Here is a 16,747-nt window from a genome sequence, read left to right as displayed (position 1 = left end):
CATGGATGGCAGGACAAGCTGGAGGACACTTTTAGGCCTGAGCCCAAGGAATGTGGGCCATCATCCTTAGGCAGTTTGAGGCATTTGTGTGCTTTTATGCTGCAGTGCTTGCAGAAGGACCATCACCTAGCCCACATCAAAACATCAGTTCAATACTGTGTGGCCACCCTACTTGTTTCCTGCTACAAGGCCAAAATGACAAATCTCATTTCGGCAGTGGAGAAGGACCCAAAAATGCGGTACCATCAGGACAGACTGTTAAACAGCTTGAGCACAGCATTTCCCCATGACCCTGGGGATATATCCACAATGAATCGCAGCTCTGCAGATTATGGTGGATGAGCAGGAAGCCCATGCTTCCACCATGTTTCCTCCTCCTACTTCCCCCCAAATTAAGAATATGTGAATATGGAAATATGAATGCTACATGTTTTCACTCAGGATAGGGAATAAGTTGCTGATTAGTGGGGATCCAACCCTTGGGAACTCCACTGATACCAAGATATCACCCCTTGCAGTGTCGTGAAACTCTAACAGTGATGGCTGTGAATGCACCATTGCTCCAGTCACTTCAGTGGAACCACCAGAATGAGACAAGTTCAAGGGTCCTGCAATCTCTGGCAGTTCCTATCAAAGTGAAAGGAGCAGTGGTATGCATATGTAGCCCCCACTGTCAAAACTTCAGGAAGTGGCTAGGGGTGATATTGCAGGATCAATGGGGGTCCCAGCGTTTGAACACTCACTGATCAGATAGAATCCCCTTAAAAGAAAAGGATGCTAGCATAATATCCTTTCTGCATATTGACTTAATGAGATTGAAGAAGAGACTCTAACAATTTGACTCTGGACAGGATAGGCGCAGCTTAAATGCCATCTGTTTAAATTTAGGTGTTTCATGAGAAAAAAAAACAACATTTATAATGGGATATGAAAAATTTGAAAAGATTGATATAATTTCTCATATGTTGTTCTGTAACTTGGACTTTTGGTATAAGAACTATCTGGATCATATTAAGCAAAGGGTCAGGGAAATTCTTGGAATTGTCAACATGTTAATCCCATTAAGTCATTCTTGGATATTTCCATAAAGTGCAACACACGAGTTCAATGCAATTTCAGTTTTGTTGCTTGTTTCCTTTAGAGGACAGTGAAATTACTACCTCCTGGCTGATAATGCAGAATACATGTATGCCGGTAATAGGTTCCAGGCCGCAGTAGCTATGTCTAAGCTGTATCCATATGGTTCAGGCATACAAAGGTCGGTTTGTGGTTTGCACGCATCACATCCAAAATCAACAACTGGTATTAGTAATAAAAAGACATGTTTAACGACTGTGAGAATCCAAAGTGTACATTTTTGTACAATGTGAAAACAGTTTCTGTAGGGATTAATCAATGTATAGAATATTTTAATCTGACGCCCAAAGTAGATATTGTTAAACAAGTTCACAGAAGTGAATACAATCATATTCGCATATTGTCCATTATATACAGAAGATGTTAATAGGTATAAAACTTGTAAAAAGTTCTAAAGAATAAAGGTTCTACATTCTAGGATTCCCTGTTAACTGTCATATGTTTCTTTTTCTTGAAGAAGGTAGATCTTTATTAAAGTTTCCACTGGGCCTCTAAAGGAAATACCTAAAAAATTCAACTTGGTTGTTATTACAGTCAAGTCAAAAGAGATGATGAATGCCAAATTCCCAGGACGGTGTTTATGCAGAAAATTTAGTGAGATCTCATGCAGTCATGAAATAATTTATGGTTTTTATGTTTTATCCATTTTTTGGATTTATTGAATATAAAGGGTTTGTTTGACCATTAGCTGACAGTATCAGGAAAAATGAAATTCCTAATTCATTATTATTAAAATAGTATTAGGAAAGTATTTCACTTCTCTAAGAGAGCAACCCAGGGGCTATTTTGGCATTAGATGCACTCAAGGTAATTTGACCAAACCAATAAGCCTTCTTTAGACAGCCCTGTCTTCTTTTTGGACTTTCACTTTTCCCTTCAAACGTCTAATTATAATTGCCTATCCCAATCAATTAGATTTTATAATATCTGATTGAGTATGAGATTAGGAGTTTAATTCTAATGACTGTGCTTCAGGTAGAAGGTTAGGCTGGTTCAGGACATAAACCCCAGAACTCTTGTGCTTCAGCCAGCAGCTCTCTCCACTGAGCTATCCAGGCCTCTGGACAAATTCCCCTGCATAACTTGATCTTGTTTACAGATTCTACTATCTAGCCCCTGTTTTAGCTCTGTCTGTTTCTAATTAAGACTTCTACAAAAGCCTGGCCCTGATACTCCTTCTTTGCATGATTATTGTGCTCCAAGCCTTGATCCAGCTCAACTTCTGCCTGCTCCTCTGCTATTGAACTGACAACTCCCGTTGCTGACCCCTGGTTTACCTTCTAACTACGCTACCTTCCTCCTCCATCTGTATTGCAAACTGAGTCCTCCTGTTGCTGACTCCTGGCTCTTCCCTGACTACTCTCCAGACCTGTGGCTACCACACCTGAGGCTCCACCCTAGTGCCTGAAACTGCTACAGCTGGAGTACTTTGGATATGCTATCATGGCCTGCTATTGTTCCATAATACAACAATACTTAATGTTGCTGACTTAATATGGAAAAAGAGAGAGGGTTTTTGATGTGCATTCATACGGAATCAATGAGATAGAAATATTCTGACATGTTCCATTGCATGCTGCATTACAGAGGTATTCTCTCCATGGGTGTAATGGTAAGGGGCAGGCCATGACTTGTATTGAGAGCAGTCAGGTAGAGATGTCTAGAGGGCTGAAGGACTTGAGTCTCTGTAGGTCTTGCCCCCTTTTTTCTCTTGCCTACACTGCTTCCACTGGAAGTTCTTGCCAGCTGTTGTAACCTGATTCAGGCAGGAGATCTGTCAGTACGGATAGAGGGGCAAGTGCAGAGAACATCTGAGCTGGAGGCAGGCTCTACTCTTGTCATCATGGCTCTTCTCCACTACTGGGATGGGACAGCAAACTATATGAGAGATAAGTATGTGTAATTAAGTGTGTGTATCTGATTCTCCATCCTCTTAGAACTGGAGGGAGGAGCCTCTGCTGAGCTATGTGTGCTGTGTTCTATAGACTATACACTGAGAACTATAGAGATCCTGCTTTCTTTTTACTCATTACACATACAGACATAACCTCATCATGTAGGAGTGTACAGTGACGTTTATGTATTGTACAAGTGTATGAACAGCATATCTCAGCTCAATATGAAGGTCTGTCCATCAACCTCCTCTCTGCATACAGTTCAATGAGCGGGGTGACTCACCCCACTGTCCTAGTGTGCCCTAGTCATGTGAGAGCAAACAATGGACAGTAAAGTAGGCAGAAAGGAGACATCACTTTGTCAGTGCAAAAATATTATTTTAGGTAAATTATGTAAATAGCAGTTTTGCTAATTACTGGCTATCATATAAGCACAAGCTGTTTGAAAAACAAAACAATGTTTATTTAATGTAAATGTATTTGTGAGTATTGAGGATATATAGGTGTATGTATGTCTGTGTATTGGGTATGTATGTTAAATGTTTATGCATGTATGTACAAGCAGTGTATATATGTGAGTAACATAGAGCAGCACTATATAAGAATATGGTATGAAGTATAGCGGTACTATGTATCTGTGCACTTGTGGTACTATGTATGTGGTAATGCAGCACTATGTACAATATGTGGGAGGTATAGTGGCATTAAATATTTTTGTGATATAGTACCACGATGTATGTGTTATTGTCAATCCAAATTGCAACTTTAGTTCTGTGCCTGTAGATGCATTTTAAGGCTGCATGAGGGGTTCGGTCTTCCTGCTCTCCTTGGGGAATCCTCTGGCTGAATGGATCCGTCTTATGACGGAACTGAACAGCGCTGAGCGGACCCCACTGACTATAATGGGATTCACTATGTTTCCACTCAGCTGTCCTCCATTTTTCTGGACCTGAATGCAGTGCTTTTTTCCCCAGTATTTTGTGCCGAATCTGTGATGGAACCTCCAAGTTACTCTATTTATCAGTCAAACTTTTGCATTGCCACATCTAAATGTTATTAACACATATATTACAGTTACATTTATTGGGGGTGGGGGGCACCATGCTGTGTGCTGGGTGAAAAAAAAATCAAGCTAGAGCTTTCTACAGCTTTGATCCTCCCTAGAAGCAGGGTTTCTAAGAGAGAATATGAGAATTAGAGATGAGCAAACGTACTCGTTAAGGGCGATTTTGCAATCGAGCATCGCTATTTTCGAGTACCTGACTACTCGGGTGAAAAGATTCAGCGGCGCCGGGGGTGAGCGGGGGGTTGCAGAGGGGAGTGGGGGGGAGAGAGAGAGAGAGCTCCCCCCTGTACCCCACTGCTACCCCCCGCTCCACCACGCCGCCCCCCCCCCCCGCCCCCCCAGCGCCCCCCGATTCTTTTCAACCGAGTAGTCAGGTACTCGAAAATAGCGATGCTCGATTGCGAAATCGCCCTTAACGAGTACATTCGCTCATCTCTAATGAGAATATAGTACTCTACAGAATCACTATATAGTGCAACATGAAATAATATAGACTCATCAGAACTTCAAGTACTTCTGTACTTGATTTTGTCCCCAAATGTAAGTAGAGAACTTCTGTGAGTTGCTTCTGACAGTCTACCTTTTTATTATCTGTAGGCTAATCGTAAAATAATGTAGAACTGTATCCAGTGGAATAGCTTTATAACTAAATATCCTAATATTAAAGGCATGATTTTGTAATGAGATATGGAATACCACGAGACACAAATGTAACTTTTTTTTTTTTGCTTTTTCTCAGAGGTCAAATCAGGAGTGATGACTAAAGAAGAGACAACAGTTCTGGTTGGAGAAGACGTCAGTCTTGTTTGCAGTGCAGAAAAATATCTTTTTACTAATTTGATATGGTTCTATCCATCCGGAGAGGCTGTGCCTACAGGCCTGGTGCACTTCTACCAGGAAAAGCATACTTCTCATCTCTCACTGACTCTAAGAAATGTGACCAAAGGGCAGGCTGGACAATACAACTGCTCGGCTGAGAATCAGTACACAGAAGAAAATGTACTGAGGACAAATAATCTTTTAGTTGTAGGTAAGTTGTGTAGAAATCAACTTATACTGAAAATTGCATAAAATTCAGTTATCCTGGTGATAATGGAGATTTTACCATGTATTATACACCAGACTATAACTATACACCCATATTTAGACAGCAGAAGATAAAAAAAAGTTTTAAAAAATACTTTTTGCTGGTCTAAGGTTGTGAAGCGGCTTATGGTATCAGCTCTGGTGATCTAGGGAAGTAAAGGGGTTCATTTTGAATTCCCTGGAGGTCTAGAGTAAAAGAGGGGGTTAATACATGCTGATCCGGTGGTTTACTCACCACCCCTGGCACCAGCCATGCGTCTTGCTGTGTCCTGTTACTAACAGGAAACTGAACATTAACTCTCTGTCCAATCTTTCGGAAATAGTAAGGGGAAGTCTGACACCACCAGCACCTCCTGACTAATGAATGTAAGATGCAGACAGTTTTTAGTAAGTATCACTTACTAAATGAAATGAATTGGCTCTCAAGACATCTTATATAAATGGGATCGTAGTTATTAAAGAGATTGAGAATACAAATAAAATATCAAACACTATGTAGGATCTATAGGTCTTTAAAGGGGATATTCCAACTTTAGCAAGTTATCCCCTTCCCACAGGATAGGTGAGAACTTGCTGATTTGTGTCGGTCCAATCACTGGGACTGTTCTGCTATGCTCAGGATTGGAGCTGAGATAGGAGTGGGGATCCAACCTTTGGGACATCCACCATTCCCAAGATATTACCCCTGGCAGTGTTGTGAAGGTCTGACAATGGTGGCTATGAATGCGTCCCCGATCCATTCACTTCAGTGGGACCGCCAGAAAGAGCCTTGTTTAAGTGTTCTGCACTCTCCGGCAGTGAATGGAGCGGTGGTGTGCACATGTGGTCACCACTGTCAAAACGTCAGGAAGTTGCAAGGCGTGATATTTCAAAATCGGTGGGGCTACCAGCATTCGGACACCCACTGATCAGCAAGTAATCCCTCATCACGTGTATAATAGAGCAAATAAGGGAGATGAAATAATACCTCCACAGTGCCACCTATTGGAAGGCAGCATTCCTTCAAGCCAAAGTTAGACTCTTTATACAAGCCTTGTAACAATGACTGGGAATTAATCCAGATTATTACCCAGGGGAGAATGAATGACCTTCTCATTCACCGTCTAGGTGCTCTCCCTAAGGAGAAAAGATAGCATAATGGAACAGTGGTAGAACTGTATATAAGATGCTAATGGCACAGTAATGTGATGTGAAGGTGTATCCTCATAGCTTGTGGGTCCAAGTATACACCTTTAAAAACGACATCCATTTTCCATTGCATTATATCACTGTCACAGAGTCCTTGCGGCAATTTTAATGCATTATTGTATTATACAATGTTATAATATATACAGTGCTGTGGTGCACTTGAAAATGTGTTATATGGTTTTCAAAGGTATTTTATGTTTTAATACACGGGAGGTCTAGAGTAAGAGAAGGGGCTAACACCTGGTCATCTGGTGGTTCACTCACCTCCCCAGGTAGCATATTAGCCTTTTACTCCGCAACTCCACACCATTCACAACCTGATTGGCTGTTTGGATTTACGCATTCACGGTGATTGGTTATTTGGTTTGGCTGATTCACGGTGATTGGTTGTTTAGGTTGGCTTGTGTAGAGGTGCGGAGTAAAAGGCTAATATGCCCCCAGGTAGCAGTTACGCATCTTGCTGTGTCCTGTTCCTATTTTTATGTATTTATATATATTTTTATCCCTGTCTCTTTAATAAATACCATCCAATTCATATAAGATGTCTTGACCGTAAGTTCCATTTATTTATACTTTTTGACTTATGTGGCTACCACACCGTGCGCTTGATGCCTTATTCCATTGGCATTGCTGGTGAGCTGCCCATCCATATTTTTTAGCAAGTGCTTCTTATTATTTATCTAGAGAATATTATATCTAAAAAGACTGAGTCATCTATTACACTATTATATAACTTTACTATATGATGTAAGAATAATAAAGAAAACTCAAATTCCTCCATAAGACCCCAAAATAAAGGCTTTGATGGTTTTGGATGTGTATGTCTTTTTAACCTTCAAATGCATTCAATTCTGTACATATGCAAATCCCCGGTATAGAGCTGCCTGGTGATGATTTAGGAATAATACTAAATGAAAACTGAGAAACCACACAAACTATTTCAGTAGAGTTGAATCAGATGTTCTGTAATTAAGCCATTTCCAAAAATATCCCCGAATTACCACAACTTGCTCCGTCTCCGCCATAATTATTTTTTCAAGAATAGGGAAATAATTTTACAGACTTGATTAGCAATTAAACTTATGAAAATCACTAATGAGTCCTTTTAGCATACTGGATGCAAGGAAATTTGAATTTATTTCTGCTTGTTGATAATACTAATTAATTTTTTATTATACATTAGTTTTAATAGAGATACTTTGTTTAGGATTCATTTAATATAGAACCTCTACCAATATAATTAGTTTTTCAGTTCAGCTTTTGGTATCATTTATCAATTTTAGGGTGGTTTTGCATTTGCGCTCAGGGTTACACTTTCCTGCTACAGTTGGGGTAGAGGAAAGGGGAATCTATGTGGCCGGATGTGTTAGTCTTAGGACGGAACCAAACAGCGCCGAACAGACTCCATTGACTTCAATGGGGTCTGCTTGCTGTCCGCTCAGCTCCCTGGCTTTTAGCTGGAAGAAAAAGAGCTGCAAAACATAAGACATAGGGACGTTATTTTAACCCTTTCCAATGCAATTTGTATCCTGGTTTTCCTAGGGGGCTTACTCTTTTTCTGCTGTTATACAACGGCGCTATATGCTGGCTAAAGCCAGTACTGCATGAGGTGACACGTTGGATAGGCTCCAACAGCAGATGGGCTGGCAATATACAGTAAGAGAACCCCGATTGACGTCTTCCAACATCAGAGCTGTACAGCCTTAAATCATAATGTCTTCAGACGTCAGACAGTGGATTGGAAAGGGTTAATGCCAATATTCCTATCGTTTCAAAAGATAGGTCTTGTTCTATTTTTCGATGGCAAAACGCTGGGGGCTCCATAGACTCCTATGGGAGTCTATGCGAGCTGCACAAAAAAGGGAGGGGGAGGGAGTTTTACAGCGGCTATCGCAGTAATACAATGGCAGGTGCCTCTAGTGAGGTATTTCAAGTAATTCGACATTGTAATGGTGACCAAGGGATTTTGGGGGTGCGGCCTCAGTGCACTACAAGATGCTGCAGTCAGCCATGGAAAGTCGCAAAAAATAGCCGTGACTTGGCCTTGGCTGTTCTTTGTTCATGTGATTTTTTTTTCCCCCGTTAGCCGCGATTTTTTTTAGCGCGACTATCAGAGCGTTAAAATGACGCCCATGTGAAGGAGGTCTTAGGACTACAATGTCTTATGAATTAAAAACTTTACTTTACTTATAACTGATATTTCAGTAGATTGGCCTCATGTCTAGGTGACCTGTGAATAGTAAAATATTTGAATACATTCAGGTTGATTAGTTTTGGGTGTTTTTTGTACTTTTTTTGTACTTTAATGTTTCTATGTTCCTAATGGTTCTGTTTTATTGCAGACAAGCAGGCTCCATGGGTGGTGCAGCCCCTTGAAAATACAATAGTAAATAGCAGTAGCACACTGTTCCTGGAATGTAAAGTCAAAGGCAAACCCTCACCCACCATTACTTGGCTGAAGAATGGCTTTTTGATCAAACAAGCTTCAGGTAGGGAAAGCACTGCCAAAGACTTGTTTGTGTCACGGAATAACACACCCTTCCACCTACACAACCTACATTAAAGGGGTTGCTTTATCAAGACCTGTTTCTTAACTGAAGCTGCCCGAGATACAGCTGATCCTGGCATTACCAGTTGCGGACGTCCATGGAGATCTGCTATTATTACAAGGCCAAGTACTGGTTGGCCAAACATTTTTTTCAGATGAATTGCTGGCTATGTAATACGTGGACAGGCAGGGTTCACCATTCCATTTCCTATCGACAGAGCTGTATGAGGCTTGTTTTTTGTAAGAAAACTTGTAGTTTTTATTGGTACCATTTTCAAGTATATATGGCTTTTTAATTACTTTTTATTTCTGAGTGAGATGAACAGAAAATGGTTATTTTGACATTTTCTCTTTAAATTTTTTTCGACTCTACCAAACTGGATAAATAATGTAACATTTTAGAGTTAAACTTGTTATGGATGTGATGATACCAATTATATGTAGGTTTTTATTTTATTTTATTTTTTTCAATATTTAAAGCATTGCATAAGGGGAAAAGAAGTTTTAAAATATTTTTTTCTGTAAAAACATTTAGATACCATGTTCAGCAATGACTGCAGCTTTTGTGGGGTTAAACAGCATAGAAAAGTGATTAGATGAGCAAGTCCTCATCATTTCACTCCTTTTCTGGTAAAAAAAACACCTTATATGACAATCAGATAGCAAATATGCTCTCTGGTTGATGGGGATGATAACATGAATAAAAAGTCATGTAGTCTCTTTCCATGGGACAGGGATATATATAGAAAAATTACGTATCTTCTCTGTGGTAGGCTTATTCCCCCTCCCCCTCTTTCCTGCACACAATGACTGAAAAAATCACAGCTGTAATTTCAGTATTCCCAGCCCCACTTCAAACAGCTGTAGCTTTAATTCTGTAAATGCCACTGCAATGCTTTTGATGTCAGTTTAAATCCAAGAATCTTAGCTTTAAAATTGCACAAAAGTATGTTTGTAGCACTGACAGAACCGGAACTAGTCATTTAAAATAGAATGAGCTCTATTTGACCAAAACTGTTATGTCCTTTTTCTGCAATAAGAGCTCATCGTAAACTACTGGGGGGTTAAACTTAGTCCATAAATTACAGTTCTGTCTCCATAACTTTTGCATATAATATATGGCATACTCTACAATGTATATATTCCTGGAATTCATAGAACCTACTTTATCTTTCGCTTTCCAACTCATAGTAATCTGGACTGCAATCTCATGGATGACCAGTTCTAACTGGAACTAAAGGAAAATGAAACCTTTGTTGATTGATTATGTATGCCAACATTTTATGCAACATGTTACAAATAATGTTAGTTCAATGGCATCATTCCCTATGACAGAGCAGCATGGAATAAAGTCATGAAAACAACATTGTATGCCAAAGTCTGAGATATTATCACATGCCCTGATTTATTGCTCGCTGAGATATCTTAGAGACATTGCTTGTTTATAGTTGGCCCAAGACATCTTCCATGTGGCTCCATAGTCTAACCGCACACACTTCTAGGCACGTAAGCATTTGTAGGCCAATATAGATGATATTGGACTGCACTAAGATATTAAAGGATTTGAAGAAAACACATGTAGACACTGAGTGAGATCTACTTAGATATTATGTATGTCTTCATGTCAGTTCGCTTTAGTATTCCATAACTTTTAGCCAAAACACTGGAAAGTACACTATGATTTATGGTGTTCCATACTGAATGTTTTGCATACAAAATAAAGTGAATAGTCCAACATATCATGAAACAGTCTAAGATTTCCAAGTTTTTCCTAAACCCGTGGAAAAAGAAAACCTCACTTCAGTTTTTATATGTGCTAGAGCAGTTGCTCTCAACTTTCTCAAGCCAAGTACCTCCTTACTCAAAGACATTTAACCACTCAGATCCCAAGCAATGAACTAAATTTTAGTCTCACAGTGCAAGGATGTATCGGGACACTGTCAAAATAGTTGTATAATACAGTCTGAGGGTGGGTTAACACGAGCGTGTTTTTGTGCGTGCATACGCACGCACAAAAGCACGCTTGTATTTACAACAGTGCATTGCCTATGGTGTGTGCACATGTCCGTACTTTGGAGGTGCGTGCCTGCAAAGATAGGACATATGTGCACCAAAGGGAATGCACGCATTGTTTTCAATGGAGCCGTGGCTGCTGCCAGCGGCTCCATTGAAAACAATGCTCTGCCGGCACCCCTGCATTCTTTTTCAGGGAAGGACTTTGCATATAAACCCTTCCCTGAAAAAGAAACATTTTAGTGTATAAAAAAAAAGTGAAAAAAAAAACTTACCTCTCCGCTGCTGCCATGTCCCCCGCGAGGATGCAGAACACATCTGCCACATGACAGCTGCGGTGGAGGATCCTGCTGCCGGCACCCCTAAAAAAATTTTCAGGGAAGGGCTTTAAATATAAGCCCTTCCCTAAAAAACAAAAGTGTTAAAAAAAACAAAAAACAAAAAAAACATACTCACCTCCCTTCGGCTGCCGTGCTCAGCCGCGTCTTCTCCTGGCTGGCCCCGGCTCTGTAGATCTCAGCTATCAGCAGGCGGGGATTTAAAATAGGGGACCGTCAAAAAGCAACAGAAACCTATTATATATCTAAATACAGAGTCTTTAGGTATTGTTATCAGAAAATATATTGTGGAAATGAACATACGAGGAGAAGGCATAGCAATGGCAACTAAACATTGAGATATACACCTATGTCTTATTACACTAATGACAAGTCTTCATCTTCTTCCTATAGGAATAACTTTGCTTTACAATAACAGTTTGATGATTGAGAGAGTGAAAAAAGATGACGAGGGCTTGTACGAATGCCATGCGGACAATGAAATGGGACATACCAACACCTCTGCCTACATCACTATTCGAGGTGAGGCTCTGCCTATGACACTGGTAATTTTGGTTTATATGACACCATTATGCAATTCAATAACTTTTGCTGTTTTATGTATAATACGTATAATATGTATAATACATCTAAGGGTGTCCTAATAATAATAGTTCCAATCTGTTTCCAGGTGGAGAAGAAAAGTCCAACATAGAAGTCATCATCCTTGTATGCACGGGTGTGGCAGCGACCTTATTCTGGCTGCTCCTCACCCTCTTCATACGAAAGCTGAAAAAGGTAATGGGAATTAAGGCTACCTACACAGGGGCAAGTGTGATATTGCGCTCTCCAACATGCGTTTTTACGCGGATGTGAGGCGTTTTTCTAGCAAAAACTCCTCCCATCACTTCTGTGAAGTAGCGATCCTCCGGCGCGGCTTTCAGGCGCATTAGGGGATTGGAAAGTGTTTCTCATTGTTTTCAATGGGAAAACTCACAACACACTCACGTGCTCCTCACACGATGTGCAATGTGTTTTACTGTCCCATTGAAAACCAAGGGGAGATGCGTTTGGAGGAACGTGAAAAGATATGACATGCCACGATTTTTTCCCCCACTGCGATGGGGTGTAGGAAAACATAACTAATGTGTATCACTCCATTCAACTGAATGGAGTTCATATCCGCGCAAGTTTTGTGTGTCTCGCAACGCACCAAACTCAGGCGAGATTCTTGGCAAAAACGAGTAAAGAAATAGAAGTTATACTAGGAGCAGTCCATTTTCTTTTATCCCCTTCCCTTCTTTATTAGTAAGGTCCTTACACTTAAGGGTTAAGTGCCATCCTCTGTCTAAATGTTACATGATGGAAAGAAGGAGATCGATGGAGAATTTCCTACATTGATTTTCAGGGTGCCTTCACACAGGGCATATTTGCTGATGACTTTCCACAGTGGAAAATCCACAACAATTATGTTGCAAATCCGTAGGGGCCAAATGCTTACCTAAACAATGTTGGTTTTGCAGCAGATTTTGGTGCGGGTTTCAATTTTTGTAAAGGTTGAAATTCACTGCCAAAATCTGCAGCCCAAATTAACATGCTGTGGATTTAAAATCCGCCTGGTGTTTTTTTGCTGCATGTGGATGAGATTTTTTAAATCTGATCCATACAGCTTGTACTGGAAATCCTATGGAAATTCGGCAGCATTCACGCCCAGTGTGAGGACACCGTTAGGGTGGTCTCACATGGGCTGATTTTCTACATGTTAAAGCAACCCTCCAGGCCTGGACAAACAAGGATGGCCCAACCGCTTTTCTGACTACCTGATGCAAACCGTGCATTAGGCTGCCTTCATACGAATGTTTTATCGCGGCAATATTGCCGTAATAAAATGCTGTCCGAGTATCGCGACCATTTGAAGCATTGGATATCAATGCACTGTTCAGATAGGCGGGTTTTTTTAGCGTGATATCAGCCGTCCGAAAAAGATAGCACACAAGGTGGCTGCTTTTCCGCTGACCAGAAAATAAAGGTCTGGACCTATCTTCTGACCGGAATACACCGGCCCATCCCTTAGACTCCTATAGGAGCCTATGAGAGCTTCCGGCAAAGAGAGGTAAAAAGGAGTTTAGCCGTGGCTCTGCTAAACTCCCTCCCCCTTCCCTCCCCCTCTCTGCCCCTTGTCAGCTGCCTGCAAAGGGAGGGGGTGTGATGGGAGATTTGCACACTAGCTCCTTCTCCCACCAACTTGGTCATGGCTGCCTCTCGTTCATGCAATTTTCGGCCATGGCGCATGTGATTGAAAATCACATCTCCCTTGTGAAGGAGCCCTTAGTATGTGATGGTACTCTAAGATGCTACATACTCGTCTGACTGCCCAGCACTGCGCATGGGGCCAGCACTGGTCAATCAAAGCAGCTGTAGTGTCTTATACTAATGATGCATAATAATACACAGTGTGCATCAGGGAGTAAGAGAAGCTGGTGCCATCATCTTTAGTTGCCCAGGGCCAGAGGGTTGCTTTAACGCGTGCCAATCAACAATACAGTATGTCAATCAGTGCTTGTTACTGACTTCTACATCATCACTAGTATGTGGGTGAAGTACATCACTAGTACATCCAGCTATTCTCTCCAGCACGGCTGTCTTCTTCTGTGTTTTGGAGGCTGGGAATTGAAAAATCCCCACCCCCAGAAAGTCTCATTGGATAAGCACTCAGCCAATCACAGGCACCGCTCAACCATTGAATGAGAGCTGAGCACTGCCTGTGATTGGTCACAACGCTCAGCTGGGGATGAAGGAATCCTCTGCCATAGCTGTCACAGCTGTAGCAGAAGTCCGCATTGTACTCCCTAGGTTTTCAATGGGGCTAGAGTTGCTGCTGCGGCCCCATTGAAAACACTGAGCGATATCGCAGATTTTTTCGCTGCGCTGCAAGACTTGAGAATAAAAATCCCAAATGGATTTAAAACCATTGAAAATAATATAATTCCTAATCATCGGTCTCGCATCACAAGGACAAATATCGCTAGTGGGTAGTCACCCTTAGGATCATTGATTGGTGGAGATCTAACCCCGAAGAATGGAAATTGAATGGGACTCAGCAGTAACACAGGCAGTTACCCATATAGGCGAGCTGTACTTGCTGTTGTGCCTTGGTCCCTTTTGCTTTACTGATAGAAGGACATCCAGGGTTCAGACCCCCATGATCATTCTCTTTCATATAGGAAAGTAGATAAGATACAAAGAGTCACATAAACTACAAAGCCCAATTCTGGATAAGAAGTAAAATTATAATTATTAACATTTTCCATGAGCAAGGTATGTCTAATGTGATTAAGGGGCAGATGTCTGCCAGTGAGTGACGACATCTGGCCAAAGATTCCTTTCTTTGTTTCTTCATCCTTCAATATATTTTCCCCCTGTTATTTTTTTGGTTGAGTCACAATAAATCACATTTATCAAATCCCGGGCTCTTGTTGTCTACTTGAGGAGATTTATTAAGTTATACTTTGTAAGCACAATCATGGATGAGTCCGTTTATGTGATTGGTGTTTGGCAGCACAGTAACCCTACTGGCATCAGTGAATTAGTGATCTTAGAGGGCTTAAATCATGTAGAAGGCAAGTAAAGTAACATCTTATAGCCTGTTTATATAACCTATAGGCCTTTGTAATGATATAAACCAACAGGGAGCAAATTGTGGCTTCTTAATTGTGATCCAGACAGACCAACTTCCGTGCCCATATTCAGATTTCTCCATTCTTGTCTTATCCGCAGCCACATGCATCAGAGATTAAAACAGGCTACCTGTCCATCATTATGGATCCTGAGGAGATGCCGTTGGACGAGCAGTGTGAGAGGTTGCCCTATGACAGCAGCAAGTGGGAATTTCCTCGAGATAGGCTTAGCCTTGGTAAGTGCTGTCTTTATTTTCATTTTGGACAGATGATATTACAGCCGATTCTATTAAAAAAAGCTCAAAATGGGCTTAGCTAGTTATATTTGAATTCCCCATTAACCCATTCATCTTTATCTGTCGAATCAGGGTTTTTGTGAAAATGGAGTATAAAAGTTGTTTTACACATAGTTTTTTGGTGGGATAAAAAAAAGCCATGATGCACAAAAAGTCAGAAGTGGATTCAAAGGATGGGAAGATCTTACACATCTCCTTTCTGCTGGATCCACTTGAAAACTGCATGAAAAACTGCCACAAAAACTGTGACTTTGAAAAAAAAAAATAGGCAGTCAGGCAGTCAGCCTGAACCATCTACAAACAAGCTGCTACGGCCAATGACAGTGCTCAGTGATGATCACTGAGCGCTGTCATTGGCTGCAGCAGCAGGTTCACGGGATGTCATAAGCAGGCTTTAAACAAACACAGCGGGGACCAGAGCTGGTAGTGGGGGACAAGCGAGAGTGATGAGTATCAGCTGATTCTATATTTTATAGCATGGGGGACCCGCTGAGAGGCCTTTACATGTACAACCCCTTTAATCATAGGCTTCATGCATATGCACAGCTGTGTTAACACAGGCTGTAGATTGTCCCTGCATCTACACACTTTTGGAGCTATACCAGTGGTGTAGCTATAGGGGGTGCAGAGGTAGAAGTCTCTACCGGGCCCTGGAGCCTTAGGGGGTCCAAAGGCTCTTCTATCATATAAGAAAAGATATATAAAGTATTATAAATGGCACATGGGTGGTTGGGGGCCATGCTGCAGAGTTAGCTTCTGCCTAATCTTTTAAGATTCTAGCAATGCATGATGAGCCAAAAGTAATACTAATGGGCCAACTCAGGGCATCACCTAAACATGACAGAGAGCACTGGACTTTTGTAAAAACTCAATCAACAACATTAGGTTGGTTTCACATCTGCGCTTAGGGTTCCTGAAGGAAAGTGGAATCCCCGTGAGCGAATGGTTCCATCTCTGGATGGAGCAAAACCACGCCGGATGGACCTAATTGACTATAATGATGAAAGACTAAAAGAGGAAAAAAGGGCCCAGCGCTCCGCGAAACAGATCCGCACCAAAATCGTTCCATTAAAGATCCTCAACTGATCTTTTTGGTCTGATTTTGGTGTGGATCTGTTTCGCGGAGCGCTGGGCCCTTTTTTCCTCTTTTTGTCTTTCATCATTTATAATAGTCGAGTCCCTCTCTTGAGAGACACGACAGGCCGCGGCTGACTCCACCCAGAACATTCAGGGTTTTGCGAAACAAGAAGGTAGACTTCCGTCTCTTGGATTTATTACACGTTCACCAGGACCTGGAGGTGTAGTGTGGGTGGCCCGTTGGGGCTTTCCCACCTTCACGGGGTAAGTCCTGTTGACATATTCTTATTGATTTTGCTATTGTCCAGTGGGTTGGAGCGCTGTCCTTATATACATTTCCATTGACTATAATGAGGCCCATCCGTTTTCCACCCAGCTGCCCGACTTTTGGACAGAAGAAAAAGCGTCAGTGCTTTGCCTTCCGGTATTTTAAGCCAAATCTATGAC

At 41.4% G+C, this 16,747-nt stretch overlaps 1 protein-coding gene across 1 annotated transcript in view; it reads left to right on the top strand.

The window, feature by feature from the left end:
• The window catches only part of LOC136580796 (vascular endothelial growth factor receptor kdr-like), a 203,148-nt gene that overhangs the window by 138,012 nt on the left and 48,389 nt on the right, over positions 1–16,747 (top strand). The window contains exons 13-17 of the mRNA XM_066581654.1: positions 4,838–5,128; positions 8,715–8,861; positions 11,665–11,793; positions 11,942–12,048; positions 15,028–15,163. Of these exons, the coding sequence (XP_066437751.1) occupies positions 4,838–5,128; positions 8,715–8,861; positions 11,665–11,793; positions 11,942–12,048; positions 15,028–15,163 (810 nt within the window). The remainder of the gene's footprint in view (positions 1–4,837; positions 5,129–8,714; positions 8,862–11,664; positions 11,794–11,941; positions 12,049–15,027; positions 15,164–16,747) is intronic.

The sequence above is a fragment of the Eleutherodactylus coqui genome, chromosome 10 (assembly GCF_035609145.1).
Source record: "Eleutherodactylus coqui strain aEleCoq1 chromosome 10, aEleCoq1.hap1, whole genome shotgun sequence".
NCBI lineage: Eukaryota > Metazoa > Chordata > Amphibia > Anura > Eleutherodactylidae > Eleutherodactylus > Eleutherodactylus coqui.
The sequence above is the reverse complement of the archived record's forward strand: the minus strand, read 5'-3'. Positions and strand labels throughout refer to the sequence as shown.